This window comes from Alnus glutinosa, chromosome 1 (genome assembly GCF_958979055.1).
Source record: "Alnus glutinosa chromosome 1, dhAlnGlut1.1, whole genome shotgun sequence".
Taxonomy (NCBI): Eukaryota; Viridiplantae; Streptophyta; class Magnoliopsida; order Fagales; family Betulaceae; genus Alnus; species Alnus glutinosa.
The window spans coordinates 7645739-7658615 of record NC_084886.1 but is presented as its reverse complement, the minus strand read 5'-3'; the positions used below and the strand labels follow the sequence as shown (position 1 = coordinate 7658615).

Below are 12877 nucleotides of genomic sequence, written 5' to 3'. Positions count from 1 at the left end.
TTCGTGAAACTCATGCTCGATATCCGGTGGGGTTTACTGAGCCGTCACCGACAGAGCCAGAGGAGTCAATTTTCCAGCGAAATCTGGCGGTTTAGTGACGGCGAAACAAAGAAGACACAATCCTCTGATGGGTTGTTGCCAACGGTGACCAGAAGATGTGATTTTGTGGGTCGTCGGTGGGCTGTTGGAGGACGCAATTTCCGACAGATTGAGGCTAGCTTCCGACGACGATTTCTACCATTGCCGATCTGTTGCTACTGGTGGATATTGGAGACAATGTTGGAGATCGGAGAAGAAGGGAAACATGAGCAACACACAAACAGAGAGAGAGAGAGAGAGAGTTTATTTTAAGATTAAATAATCTATTTGGTAGCTACAGTGCTACCCAATAATAAATATGTAAAATAGGGCATCTGTTGTGACTCGTTTTTTGGTAATTTTTTTCAAATTTTTCCTATTTTAAGGAATAAAACTACTTACAGGGCATCTGCTACTAGTGCTCTTACGAAAAAATATTTTTGCACAACTCGTTTGCTTTTACGTTCATTAACATCTTTTGCATTTGATAATCATTTTTAATTTTTAACGACATAATAATGTCTTCTTTTGTTCAGTAATGTGTTGATGCCTGTCAACATTCTCATTTACAATAAATTAAAGGGTTAAATACGTATTTGGTTTTGAGTTTTGAAAACTTTATTTTTTAGTATTTGAATTTCAATTCGTATTATAGATAATATTTTCGTTTTGGAAAAAGACTAAATTAGTACATCAGTCAAATTTTTCATCCAAAAATTAACGGTCCGCCAGGTATCAACCCCTGAGGGTTGACACGTATTTTAATATAAAAAAAAAAAAAAAAAGCTTTAAAAATTAATTAAAAAAATTAAAAAAATTAAAAACTTAAAAAAAATTGAAAAAAAAAGGGGTGCCACCCCCATTTTGGCCAAGGACCGATCTGGATGGGGTGGTTCGGCCACCCCATGGCTAAAAAAATATAAAATATGGTCAAGGGTTTTGGTCCTTGGGGGTGGCTGAACCACCATCATGCACCGTCCAAGGGCTAAAACCAAAAATAAAAAATGAGAATTTGCCCATAGGGGTGGCCGAACCACCCCCAAAGGCCAAACCCCTTGACCAGTTATATTTTATTTTTTGCCTTTGGGTGGCCACCATGGGGGGTAGTTCGGCCTCCCCAGACCAGTCAAACCCTCAGGAGTTGACATCTGGCGAGCCTTTAGTTTTTAGACGGAAAATTTGACTGAGGTACTAATTTGGTATTTTTCTAAAATGGAAATATCATCTGTGATGCGAATTAAAATTCAAGTACTAAAAAATAAAGTTTTCAAAACTCAGGGACCAAGCACGTATTTAAACCTAAATTAAAAGTATTAGTTTGTTTTGTTTTGATTACCATTTTTTTTTCTTTCTTTTTTATTAGAGTTAAAAAATAAATAAATTATAATTTTTAAAGAATTACATTTTCTCTCTAAATTATGTCTTATTTTTAAATATGTCACCAAACTTTATTTTAATACAAGTCGGACCCTAATTTGCAATTTCAGTGCTAAAAGGCATTCTTGGTCTAAAAGTTTTTAATAGATGTATATAGTAAAACGGTGTGTTTTATTGCAATTACAACATGTATGGATATCCTGCTATTTACGATACATATCAGCCCTTTATCAAAATAAACGCGGGTACTAAATTTTGGAACAATATTTTTATCTACACATCCATCACAATATCATAACTATAGCTTATTACCTCCACCCCAAAATAGATCATTTGATTCAAAATGAAACAATAAAAAAAAATTATAGATCGGCCCTGTTTGTTAATGTCTTTTGAGAGACCTTTTTTTGTTTTAATTTGAAAAAATGTTATAATATAACATAAACGTAAATACTTCTTGTATTTTTAAGAGTGTTTTGATTGTTTGTTAATGTTTTTGTTTTGAACAGAGAAAATAATTATAAAAATAAAAAATAAAAAATTAACAATATTTTCATTTATTCTATAAGTTTACTCCATCACCCCCCCCCCCCCCCCCCCCCCCCCCCCCCCCCCCCCCTCTGAATGCAATCGTGTTATCATGTTCATCCCAGTATATAATTGTTTTTTTTTTTTTTTTTCAGAAGTTGGATTTGAGTGCATAAAAATTGAGGGTTCTATATGTCAAGACTAGAAATCAATATTCACTTATAGGTAAATTTCTAACATTTAAAAAGCAAACATGAATCAACGGAATCAAGTCATCTGTACAAGGCAAGTAAAGGTCAAATATTTCCACTAACAGCCTAAAAAGGCATCATAGCTTGCCTCTATTTATATAGCACTGAAACACAAACGAACACTGATAACATCTAATTCAGATTTGCCAACCAAATACCCACTGCACCTCCTAAGAAATCACCATATTAACTTTGATATATAGCAACGACTGCTCATCTGTTCCCTTCACCAGTCCATTAGTCACATAAGCAAGTCTTGGCATTCGCTTTGTATTTCCCTCAAACCGGGCAGTGTTCTAACCTGTTGCAGCCTCCGTCTTCTTTGCATCCTTCTCATCTTCAACATCCTGTAATTTCCCATAAAATTTCAAATAACTTTCCAACAAATCCAAGGTAACAATTGTTTGGTGCAGGCTAATAGTTCCATAGTTATTAGTCAAATTACTCTTTTTCTTTATCAATTTGCTGGTCAAATTAACTTGGAAGCTTTTTGCGTGATATGTGAGGAATTGAAATCAGAGATGAAGCATAAGTCACTAAATTTGAAGATGTAACAAGAGAAAAGTGAATCATGAGATCAGTAAAGCTTACTGAATTGTCAATCTTGTCAAAATCATCATCAAAGCTCCCCTCACCATCATCTGAAAGAACATGTAAGATAATCAAAAACTGAAGGCAAAAGACGAGGACAATGAACAGATTATCTGCCAGTCTAGTTCATTGGTCTATAAAAATTAACAATGAGAAGTTAAGAGTTCACGTGCTTGAGTGTCCCTTTTTTGTAATGAAATTCTTATTCATAGAAAAAAGTTGAGTTCAAAATGCAACAAATTGACCACAAGTTAAATAATATTAGATTGCATATCTTGCACACAGACTGTCCATAACCTCACCGAGATAAACAACGAGCCATGCTTCAAAGCTAAAGACCTAAGCTATGTAAATGATAAGTATGTAATCTGGAGTTCCAGGTGTCCAAAACAATAGAATGAACTTATAGTAATTTATTCAAATTTTAATTTATCCATCATCTTTTTTATTAATAATTCCAAAAATTACGGACTAGAGGATTTTAACAAATGAACTGACCCTATCCAACAACATAGTCATTAGGGTCATGTCTTGCTATTGTGCTGCTGCAATGTTCTTTAAATGCTTTATAGAAAACAGCGGACTGAAAGACCATCTTATTCCCCTACTCAAATACTTCTTTTGACTATCAATACCACTTTCTGAAAGGTCAATTCTGTCACTTGAAGGACAATTTACCAAATGGAAGACCATAAAACATTTCAAATTAGTGACTCGTGTGGATGCAGTGTGCCAGGTCATGAACAATTGGGAGATATGATGCACAATGTGCTAGCAATGCACGTTCAGATGCCATGCAAAATTATGCTGTAGTTTATACTATGTTTTGAAGATTGCATATAGTAATTAGCTCAACAATCCTAGGACTAAATGTTTTGAAGATTGCATATAGTAAACTGTGTCATAAAAAGATGCAGGGAAATATTAAATTTCAATGAGGCTGTTGAACATGAACACATGTCAAAAAGGTTATATACCTTGACCTCCATCACTGTCTTCAAGATCTCCCAAAAGAAATGTATCCAAGTCCTGCTCAGCTGATGATGAATTGGAAGCTTTACCCTTTGGGTTCTTCCCCACCCCTTCTGCTTTCTCATTTCCACCGGAAGTTTGCTCCACTTTATCATCCTTTATGTTCTCTGCTTCTTTGAGCTTAACCTCCTCCATGTATTGCTTCTCATACCTGATCATTAGTTTGTAAGCATTGTAAGAAAGGATGTTAATTCTAAATAGTCCAAATTATATCAAAATTACAAAGAAAAGAAAACAAAGAAAGAACCACTCATGCCTCCATGTTCATCACTCAAGAAAATGGAGACTTTATGAAACAATAAATCAGTAGTAGCTACTTCCTATAAAGCACCAAAACAAATTATCTTCACATCAAAACCAAGCTAGCGGACTCAGGATAGGCTATAATGAAGGAAAATAGGAAAATCAGAGAAAGAATTAAAAAGGAGATTTGACTCATTTTAGTGCATTGTAATATAGTAAAATAAACAGTAAAATCTCACATATTTACGTTAAATACTTAAAAAAAGTTTTGAGTGCAGCATCTGAAAGTAGCACATACTCTTCTACTTATAACAGAAACTGCTTATGTAACAAACCAAACATTAGTAATATCATTTAAAGGCACTAAGATACAAATTCCAGCATATCTATCAAAAGACATCCGCCTAGGCGGTATATCTAACTAAATATCTAACAACATGCACATGCTAATATGACTACCAACACATCCAATGCATAATTACCTGTATTTTTTACAGTTGATAATTCTGTGCCTCAAGCATTGATTTAAAAATTAGGATATATCTCGACAAATTTTCAATTCCTCAATATTATCAACATATGGATGGTATTATCAATACTCGCTCCATATTATATTTTTGAGTTTATCTTCAATTATATATTTCTTTATAACAATTCAACATGATCCATTCCTTTTATTGTAGAAAAAACTTAAGAATTATTTTTGCAACACCTTCTACCAGATTGCATGGGGCATAAAAAAAAATGATTATATTTGAAGTACCTGTTTTTCTTTTCCAAGTTCATTTATTTGCTGCTTCTTTACCATTTTGTTTTTCCAAATGATGTTATAAAATCCAATTTAGATATGACAGTGATATTCATTCCATATGGGTGATATCAAACACAATTGTCTTTTTATTTTGGTTTGGTAATTCAGAACAATTATTCATAAAGAGCAAAACTAACACACTCTCGGAATCTTAGGGGGAACATTGCATCAATTAGAATAAAGGGGAGAATTGACACAAGGAGCAAAGTTCGGGATGAATATGTAAAAGCTGCTTTTGCTCATTATAAGAGGTAGATATCATGTTTAAGATTACTGATTTTACTTCTACCATAACGCAGTTACCGAAAATTGATTATAGTGGGTTATCTAAGCTTCTTACTATCCCATAGCAAATATTAAAAACAGAAGCTGACTTGTGGGAGAAGATCCCATAGTAGAATTCTATTGTGCTTTGATTTATTCCATGTACCTTTCTTTCTTTTTCTGAGCTATTCCTTGCACCTTTCATAGTATGGCAAACTGTCTTACTTTTTCCCTTTTTAAAAAGCAACAATTAAGATTTTTTAAAGTTCTTGTATATTAAGAATCTTCCACAGGTTTACTTTATCTCAACATTAAACTATTCATAATGGAATTTGGGATCTCAATAGAGTTCAATCCAGCACACAAAATATTGAGGAAATCCATCAATAAAAGCAAAAGTGCTTCACTCAAATAAACTGATACTTACGGAGCCACATGGCTGCTCACAAGAGTGAAATAAATTCTCCAGAATCTTCTTTCTTTCATAACACGCGGGCATAATTCATATCTTAATCTTGAAATTTCCTGTAAAAGAAAACTTTTTCCAACAGTTACCACTGATAGCATCTCCTCATCAACACAAAATACGGTGCTAATTTCAGGACAACACGTATCTCTTCGTCAAAACATCCAAAATAGCACTTAAAATGGTTTCCCTATGTTCTTCGTCAAATATCATCCAGCCCTTAACAAGCTAGATCAGCATTGGAAAACCGTGGAAGAGAACGTGCACGAAAATGTTTCCGTACTTGATGAGAACCCAATTCTGAAGCAAAGAATTTTACCTTAACGGTGGTGAGAACCATGGTGGCATGCTTCTCCTGCCACTCCGTCAGATCCTTTCGCACGTTAGACCCCGTCGTAGCCACATCTGAAGCCTCTGCTTCCTCTGCATTTTTCGACCGTCAATTCCAAATTAAAAATAAATAATAATAATAATAACAATCCAACGGAAAAGAAACGTCCAAAATCCAAATGGCATTCACAGATTACCGTGGACTGGGAAGTTCTTGAATGTAGTAGAAGTGAGTCCCTTAACGAATTCTCGCAGATCGTCGGTGACTCCGAACTTGCGGAGCTCCGAGGGGGAGTAGGAAGCGGAGGCGGAGGAATTGGCGATGGAGAGCGAGGAGAGCTGAGAGGGGATGCTGATATCGGGGAGGGAGAGGGAGAGGGACTTGATCTGGATCTGGTCAGCCTGCTTGAGCGCCGCGGTTTTGATCTGATCGGCCTTCTTGGAGGCCTCGGCAGCCAGCTCCTTCGATTTCTTGGTGGTTTCTGAGACCAAGTCGGAAATGGCGACGGAGTTCGTGAGGGTCTGAGATCTCTTCGCCGCTTCTTCTGCGAAGCTCTTCGCTCTCTTCCATATGTCTTCCATGGCTCTCCGCTACGAGTTTCCCAATCTCTCAGATTCTTTTCTTCCAGCTCGGAGAGACCGACTAAGTCAATGAGAAACTGTTCTACGACGCCGTTTCGTGTTGTCGAAGCTGACGAGGTCTTCTTTCGGTTTCACTTCCGAGAACGCACCGTTTTGGTCCTCGAGTCTTAATTCTAGCTCTATTTCCTCGTTTTTGCTCCAACGTAGAATTATTTATTCCTCCATTAATTTATCCTTATTTTGCTTTCGTGGCAATTAAACCTTTTCAATTTCATCCTTCGTGATGAAAAGGAGGACCTCACAGGTTTTCAAAATTACGTTGTTTGGATGGTTAATGTTAAAATGACGTCGTTTTGAACAGTGGCGGACCCAGGTAACTGACATTGCAGGGGCTAATAAATATAATTTAAAATATAAATTGAATAATTTGTCACACAATATGTATCACAAAAGTACATTATAAAAATTCATTATAATCTGTGCCAAAATTAATATATTAGCAACAAAAACATGTTGGCACTAGTACAAAAAGACAGAAATATAAAGTGTTTAAAAACCTAGTTTACGTCCTTTTAGAGAAACAAAATCATCAAGTATCGAATCTAAATTGAAGCTCTCAGCAATTTCCCTTTCAATATACACAACTAAACTATTTGCAATAAATTCATCTTCCATTTTGTTGCGAAGTCTTGTTTTAACAATTTTCATAGCTGAGAATGCTCGTTCGGTAGTCGCTGTAGACACTGGAAAAGTCAAAACAAGACGAATCAATCTATCAATAAGATAGTATGTCTTTGATTTTCCTGTCTCTACCAATCCTTGACATAATTCTGCAACAGAAGACAAATTTTGCAACTTCAAATCATTATGCACATCAAGCTCAAAATACTTCAACTGGAATCCCAAATTAATTTTCTCCTGCTCAGAAAAATCAAGAGGATAATACACCTCTGCAAGACTACATATATCATCAATTTTAAATGATTTATAACCATCCTTTTGGATCCAAAGCTGAGCTAAGTGTCAAAAGTCTGACTGCCCTTTCACCAAACCTACAATTAAGCTCTTGCAGTTGAAAGTCTATAGCAGCATTGAATATGTCAAAATGATAATGATGCTCCACTGTAATGTGATTCCGTTGATTACGACCTCGACCTTCAATATAACGAGCACTCAAGTCTGGGATGTCAATTTCAAATTTCTTGGAGAAAGAGACAACGCTCTCAAGCAATTTCTCTCAATTATCATCTCTCAGCTTTTGGATAAGCTTTTTTGCAGTAGAAACTGAATTAATAGCATTCAAAATGTCTTGAGATTTTTGCTGCAAAGCTTGACAAAGAACATCAGTGATACCCATAATTTCCTTCATCAAATGTAAAATAAAAATGAATTCGAAGGATGTAATCATTTTATAAGCAGCATTAGCATCTTCCCGTTAAGAGTAATTAGCTCCTTCTCTTCTAATTATTTCAAGCACTGAACAAGTAGCATCAAACATACTTATTAGGCTGCAAATAGAATTATAATGAGAACCCCAACGAGTATCACCAGCTCGTTTCAAAGTGCCAATTTGGTTAGCTCCTTTTCCAGTTTCAAGATCACCAATAGCTCGCATATGTGCAATTTTTTCTGCTTGAGCAGCTTGTAGTTGATCGTGACGTTTACATGAAGCACCAACCATATTGATAATGAAATTCAAATTTGTGAAGAACTCATTAACAGAAACCACTTCTCTAGATGCAGCAACTAATGCTAATTGCAATCGGTGAGCAAAACAATGAACATAGTATGCATAAGGACAATCATTAATAAATAATGTCTGCAATCCTTTTCATTCACCACGCATATTGCTAGCACCGTCATATCCTTGTCCACGAATATTTTGAATGTCAAGTCCATGATGAGAAAGAACATCAGATATTTTATTATTGAGAGTCAATGCCGATGTATCTTTAACATGAACAAGATCAAAGAAGCGTTCTTGTATAAAACCATATTTGTCAACAAATCTCAAAACAATAGCCATTTGTTCTCTTTTAGACTCATCTCGTGCTTCATCAACAATAATACAAAATTTAGAGTCTCCAATATCTTCACGAATTTTATCTCGCACTTTACTTGACATGACTTGCAAAATCTCCTTTTGAATTCTATGAGAAGTATACTTTGCAGATTTAGGAGCATTTTCCAAAACAATTGTTGCAACTTTTTCATTATATGATGCCAAAATTTTAATCATCTCAAGAAAATTACCTCGATTTTTTGAATTAGGAGTCTCATCATGACCTCTAAAAGCACATCCTTGAAATGCAAGCCACCGAACAACATCAATAGAAGTTTTTACACGTAATCGATTATTTTGAATTTGTTCAGTACTTTGTGCAGTCAATAATTTATCGATATGCTGTGATTGTTGTTTTAAATCCTCACAAGATTTCACAGCATTATTATGGGGTGAACAAGGATCCTCTCCAATATGAGTCAAAAAGGCACATTTCTTTCCATCGTGAACCTTTTTCCAATTTCTAAATCCCTTTGTGATAAATACATCCCATCCATGACGTCCAACTGGTTTCATTGTAAAAAGATAACATGGTAGACAATATGCGACATCCGTAGTAGGAGAATACTCAAGCCAAGATGAAAATTGTGTAAACCATGAAGCTTGAAAACGATGGGGATGATTTTCAGGTCCAGAAAATGGATAGTCTAGACGCAAAATTTGATATGGACGTGCTTTCAAATAAGCCATTCTTATTTCATCACCTCGATTGACTGGATAGTCCCACATCGGATGACGTTTTCCTGGATCCCGTTCTATAGAAAAACCATCAACTTCGTTAACATTAAGCGTGGAGGATTTAAAAGGAATCTCTTGAGCTTCCACAATTAGAGATTCATAAGGATGTTCTTCAACTTCAATCCTTTGAGATTTAAGAGGACGTTCTTTGAGATTTGAAGTTTCAGCATTAAAATTCAATGGTGGATTACTTTCTGGAACATCAACTTCTTTTCTTTTGAAGAATGACTCGATAGTTTTAAAATTTGACATGCTTGATGAACCTAAATTTTCCAAATTAAATTACAACCCCATAAGATACAATCAACTATCAAAAAAAAAAAAAAAAAAAAGTTATCAGAGTCTAATAAGTAACAATCATACAAACTAAAAAAAAAAAGCCAAAAAATACAAGAGTCTATATAACACTAAACTAAAAATAATAATATGAAAAACTAAAAACTTCAAAACTAACATCATTGATAATTTCATATATAACTCAAAATCAAAAAATATTCTGAAAATTTGAATAGAGAAATTACCTTGTAGACAAAAGTCACAAGATCAGCACAAGTATAATAGAGAAGCAATGCCCAAAAATAATGAAAAATCTCTTGTCCTCTTCCTTCTTATGCTCTTCAAGACTTCAACACCTGCAAATCAGCCAAACCTCAAAACTAACATTTTTTTTTTAAAAAAAAAAGAGAAAAAAGTTTTTCGTACTCATTGAACACTAAAAAAAAATACCTCAAAAAAATGTTAAACTTCCACACTTCAAAGTTTATGAGTTTCACACTTTCACACTTTCACTTCAGCTTCTTTTTCCACCACAGGTCCACAGCCACAAAACTCACGGTACTCATCTGGCAGTCACCAGCAGTGGCGCAGTGCAGGCTTTTTTTTTTTTTTTTTTTTTTCCGTTCGTTCGTTTGTTCTTTCGTTCTTTTGTTTTTTTTTTTTTTTTTGTTTTTCGTTTGTTCTTTAGTTCTTTGTTTAAGAGCTTTTACAAATTTTTTTCCTTTTTTTTTTTTTTTTTTTTTTTTTTTTTTTTTTTTTCTCTCTCTCTCTCTCTCTTCTATCATTTCATTTATTGAGCCGTGCGTGCTTGAGGTGCTGCAGGGCAGCAGGTCTGCATGTGAGATGGGCTGTGCGTGCTTGATGTGCTGCAGGGCAGCAGGTGAGAATCGTGAGATGGGCTGTGGACTGATGAAGCGACTGATGGAGTGTAACTGTGTAAGCAATGAGCTGATTCCATATTGAAAAACCATGCTGTGGGCCCCTTAAAAAAATAAAAAATAAAAAATTCTATTGGATAGTAATGATTATTATGGTGGGGCCAAGTTTGAATTAACCTTAGAACTTAGAATAGTAAATTTTTTTTTTTTTTTTCTCAGGAGCCAGCAGGGGCCACGGCCCCTGCTGGCCCCAACGCTGGTCCGCCACTGGTTTTGAATTAATTATAGGTTATTTTTATATTAGTTTGATTAATTGTGTTGCTTTTTCATATAATACTTGAGTAAATAGGCAAAAGTAATATGAGATCAATATATTTTTAAAAGATTAATGCTTAAAAAGAAAATTAAATGAAGCCCAAACCACTAAAACTCGGCCTAAATTATTTTCTAAAAATCGTTTAAAATATGCCATAATAGATATATACCTTAAGAAAGTTCAAAAGATTAAAATATACACAAAATTCTCTTAATATGCGGATAGCTGTTAATAATTGTAATAACCGTTCTGAGACGATTAATAAAAACATGACACAAATGTGGATATTTAAAAATGATATCCACACGCATTTTACGGATGCGACTATAGATATTTCAAATAATCATGTTCACATCTGCATGTACAATCCTAACTAATACTTAACCCGTGATTCCTAAGCACGAACTTAATTATCATCTTCAATATTGCAACTGTCATATTGGTAATACGTGTATACATAATGCCTAAAGCTAAAATGGTGCTTATAGATTTATAATTGTGTACTGGTGCACGTGCATGTGTTGGTGACAATTTGCTTTGAGTTTTGAGAGCTATACAACTTGCTCTTTGGTTGTGTTCCAATTAGGAAAATATATATGTTATGTTGCAAAATTAAAGGCTAATCAAAATTATAATTAAATTTCTCTTAAATCATTTATAAATGATTTAAAGTACGTACTGGAACATGAATTTAAAAGGTGTTCCCTTGAATGCAACATTAACGCAGTCGAAAATTACATATGGCAGGCAAATGCATGCATGGGGTTTACCGATCGAGGTTGATTGTCTCCCACTTGATCACATAACAAAAATTGTTTACTGTAATCAAGGATGTAATTAATAAAAACATGCATGCATACATGATACATGCACATGGTTCGGAACCCCCATATCTTTGACCACTAAAAACAAAAAAGTTGACAAGTCCTAGGGTTTTTCTCCGCAATGTAAGCTACAATGCATATAGAAGAAGTGACATATTCCTCTAATTCCCTAAATTAATTAATTAATTATTATAACATTTCTTGTACAAAACAGGATTAATTGAAAATTAATCCGATATCCTCCTCCATGTTTCATGGACCAACCGGCAGGGACTTGTTGTGGACAGGACGTCGTCTTCTTACTTTGGAATAATCCATCGTAAAATACTCTGACGTGTCCCCCCCTTCCACCCATTCTTTCCATGTCCCTTTGCTTCCATGCACCACAACTTGCTCTTTTTCCTTTGACTCACCTGGACATGTCATGCACAATATTACAAAATTAAAATAAAAAAGAATAAGCAAAGATAACTAATTAAGGCACAAGGATCGTACCAGGTGCAACATATTCCTTATAAATCTGTGTATTGTATGACTGGAAATCTTGATGACCTGATCCATATCCTTTAACCTGTTTTAAAGAAAATTAATGAGAGAAAAATGATCCAAGTTGATCCAAGAAAATTAGAAGTTTTATATATGAACATTAATTAATGGATTCTTACAGTTGTCTCAAATAGTTTGAGCTTCCTTGGCAGTGCAGGGAGAGAAGAATGCTGGAGTACTTCATTGCCTGCTCGATCGTAATGCAAAGTAATGAGAGAGAGAGAGAGAGAGAGAGAGAGAGAGAGAGAGAGAGAGAGAGAGAGAGAGAGAGAGAGAGATTTACCCGTTTGATGATATGATGATTGGAGCTGAATTTGCAGAGAATTAGCAGATGGTGTTAGCAAAGCCGAGAGCACAACAAACAGCGTAGTCATAACTAATGACTCCATTAATTACTACACTAGCTAGGAGATCAAGAAGGAGAGGAGAGTCTTGCGTGGAAGAGACTTTTTTTTTTTTTTTTTGGATGTGAGATTGATCCGATATCAACCAAAGGAGGAAATGGGATTGATTTATATTCACAAAGGGAGGAAACACATACGAGAGAGAGAGAGAGAGAGAGAGAGAGTACACAAAGCACAAAATAGGGAGTTCCAAAGCAACACTGTGCATATGGAAATTAATTTCATCCCTTTTTAGAAGCCTTCAAGCCCTCGGGGCTGGTTAATTTTGTACCTAATACTG

At 35.0% G+C, this 12877-nt stretch overlaps 2 protein-coding genes and 1 pseudogene across 2 annotated transcripts; all 3 read right to left on the bottom strand.

Moving 5' to 3' along the window:
- Nucleotides 1-2197: 2197 nt before the first annotated feature.
- LOC133869928 (uncharacterized) lies at nucleotides 2198-6612 on the bottom strand. The gene is made up of 6 exons (XM_062307026.1): nucleotides 6169-6612; nucleotides 5961-6064; nucleotides 5603-5700; nucleotides 3803-4008; nucleotides 2826-2875; nucleotides 2198-2581 (listed from the first exon to the last, which is right to left on the bottom strand). Exons 1-6 carry the CDS (start codon nucleotides 6551-6553, stop codon nucleotides 2531-2533), a joined length of 894 nt encoding a protein of 297 aa, XP_062163010.1. The 5' UTR covers nucleotides 6554-6612; the 3' UTR covers nucleotides 2198-2530.
- A 490-nt stretch (nucleotides 6613-7102) lies between these two features.
- LOC133864510 (uncharacterized) lies at nucleotides 7103-9605 on the bottom strand (annotated as a pseudogene).
- A 1945-nt stretch (nucleotides 9606-11550) lies between these two features.
- LOC133862025 (protein GOLVEN 6) lies at nucleotides 11551-12747 on the bottom strand. The gene is made up of 4 exons (XM_062297866.1): nucleotides 12477-12747; nucleotides 12313-12380; nucleotides 12143-12218; nucleotides 11551-12060 (listed from the first exon to the last, which is right to left on the bottom strand). The coding sequence occupies exons 1-4, from the start codon at nucleotides 12580-12582 to the stop codon at nucleotides 11900-11902; spliced, it is 411 nt and encodes a 136-aa protein (XP_062153850.1). The 5' UTR covers nucleotides 12583-12747; the 3' UTR covers nucleotides 11551-11899.
- Between the last annotated feature and the right edge of the window lie 130 nt (nucleotides 12748-12877).

Bases quoted from the DNA above. Each gene is read 5' to 3' on its own strand.
- LOC133862025 (XM_062297866.1), bottom strand. From the start codon at position 12,582: ATGGAGTCATTAGTTATGACTACGCTGTTTGTTGTGCTCTCGGCTTTG. The intron at 12,381-12,476 runs GTAAATCTCTCT...ACGATCGAGCAG, and splicing joins ATCATCATATCATCAAACGG to GCAATGAAGTACTCCAGCAT. The intron at 12,219-12,312 runs GTAAGAATCCAT...TCTTTAAAACAG, and splicing joins TCAAACTATTTGAGACAACT to GTTAAAGGATATGGATCAGG.
- LOC133869928 (XM_062307026.1), bottom strand. From the start codon at position 6,553: ATGGAAGACATATGGAAGAGAGCGAAGAGCTTCGCAGAAGAAGCGGCG. The intron at 4,009-5,602 runs GTAAGTATCAGT...ACTAATGATCAG, and splicing joins GTGAGCAGCCATGTGGCTCC to GTATGAGAAGCAATACATGG. The intron at 2,876-3,802 runs GTATATAACCTT...ATGTTCTTTCAG, and splicing joins AGACAGTGATGGAGGTCAAG to ATGATGGTGAGGGGAGCTTT.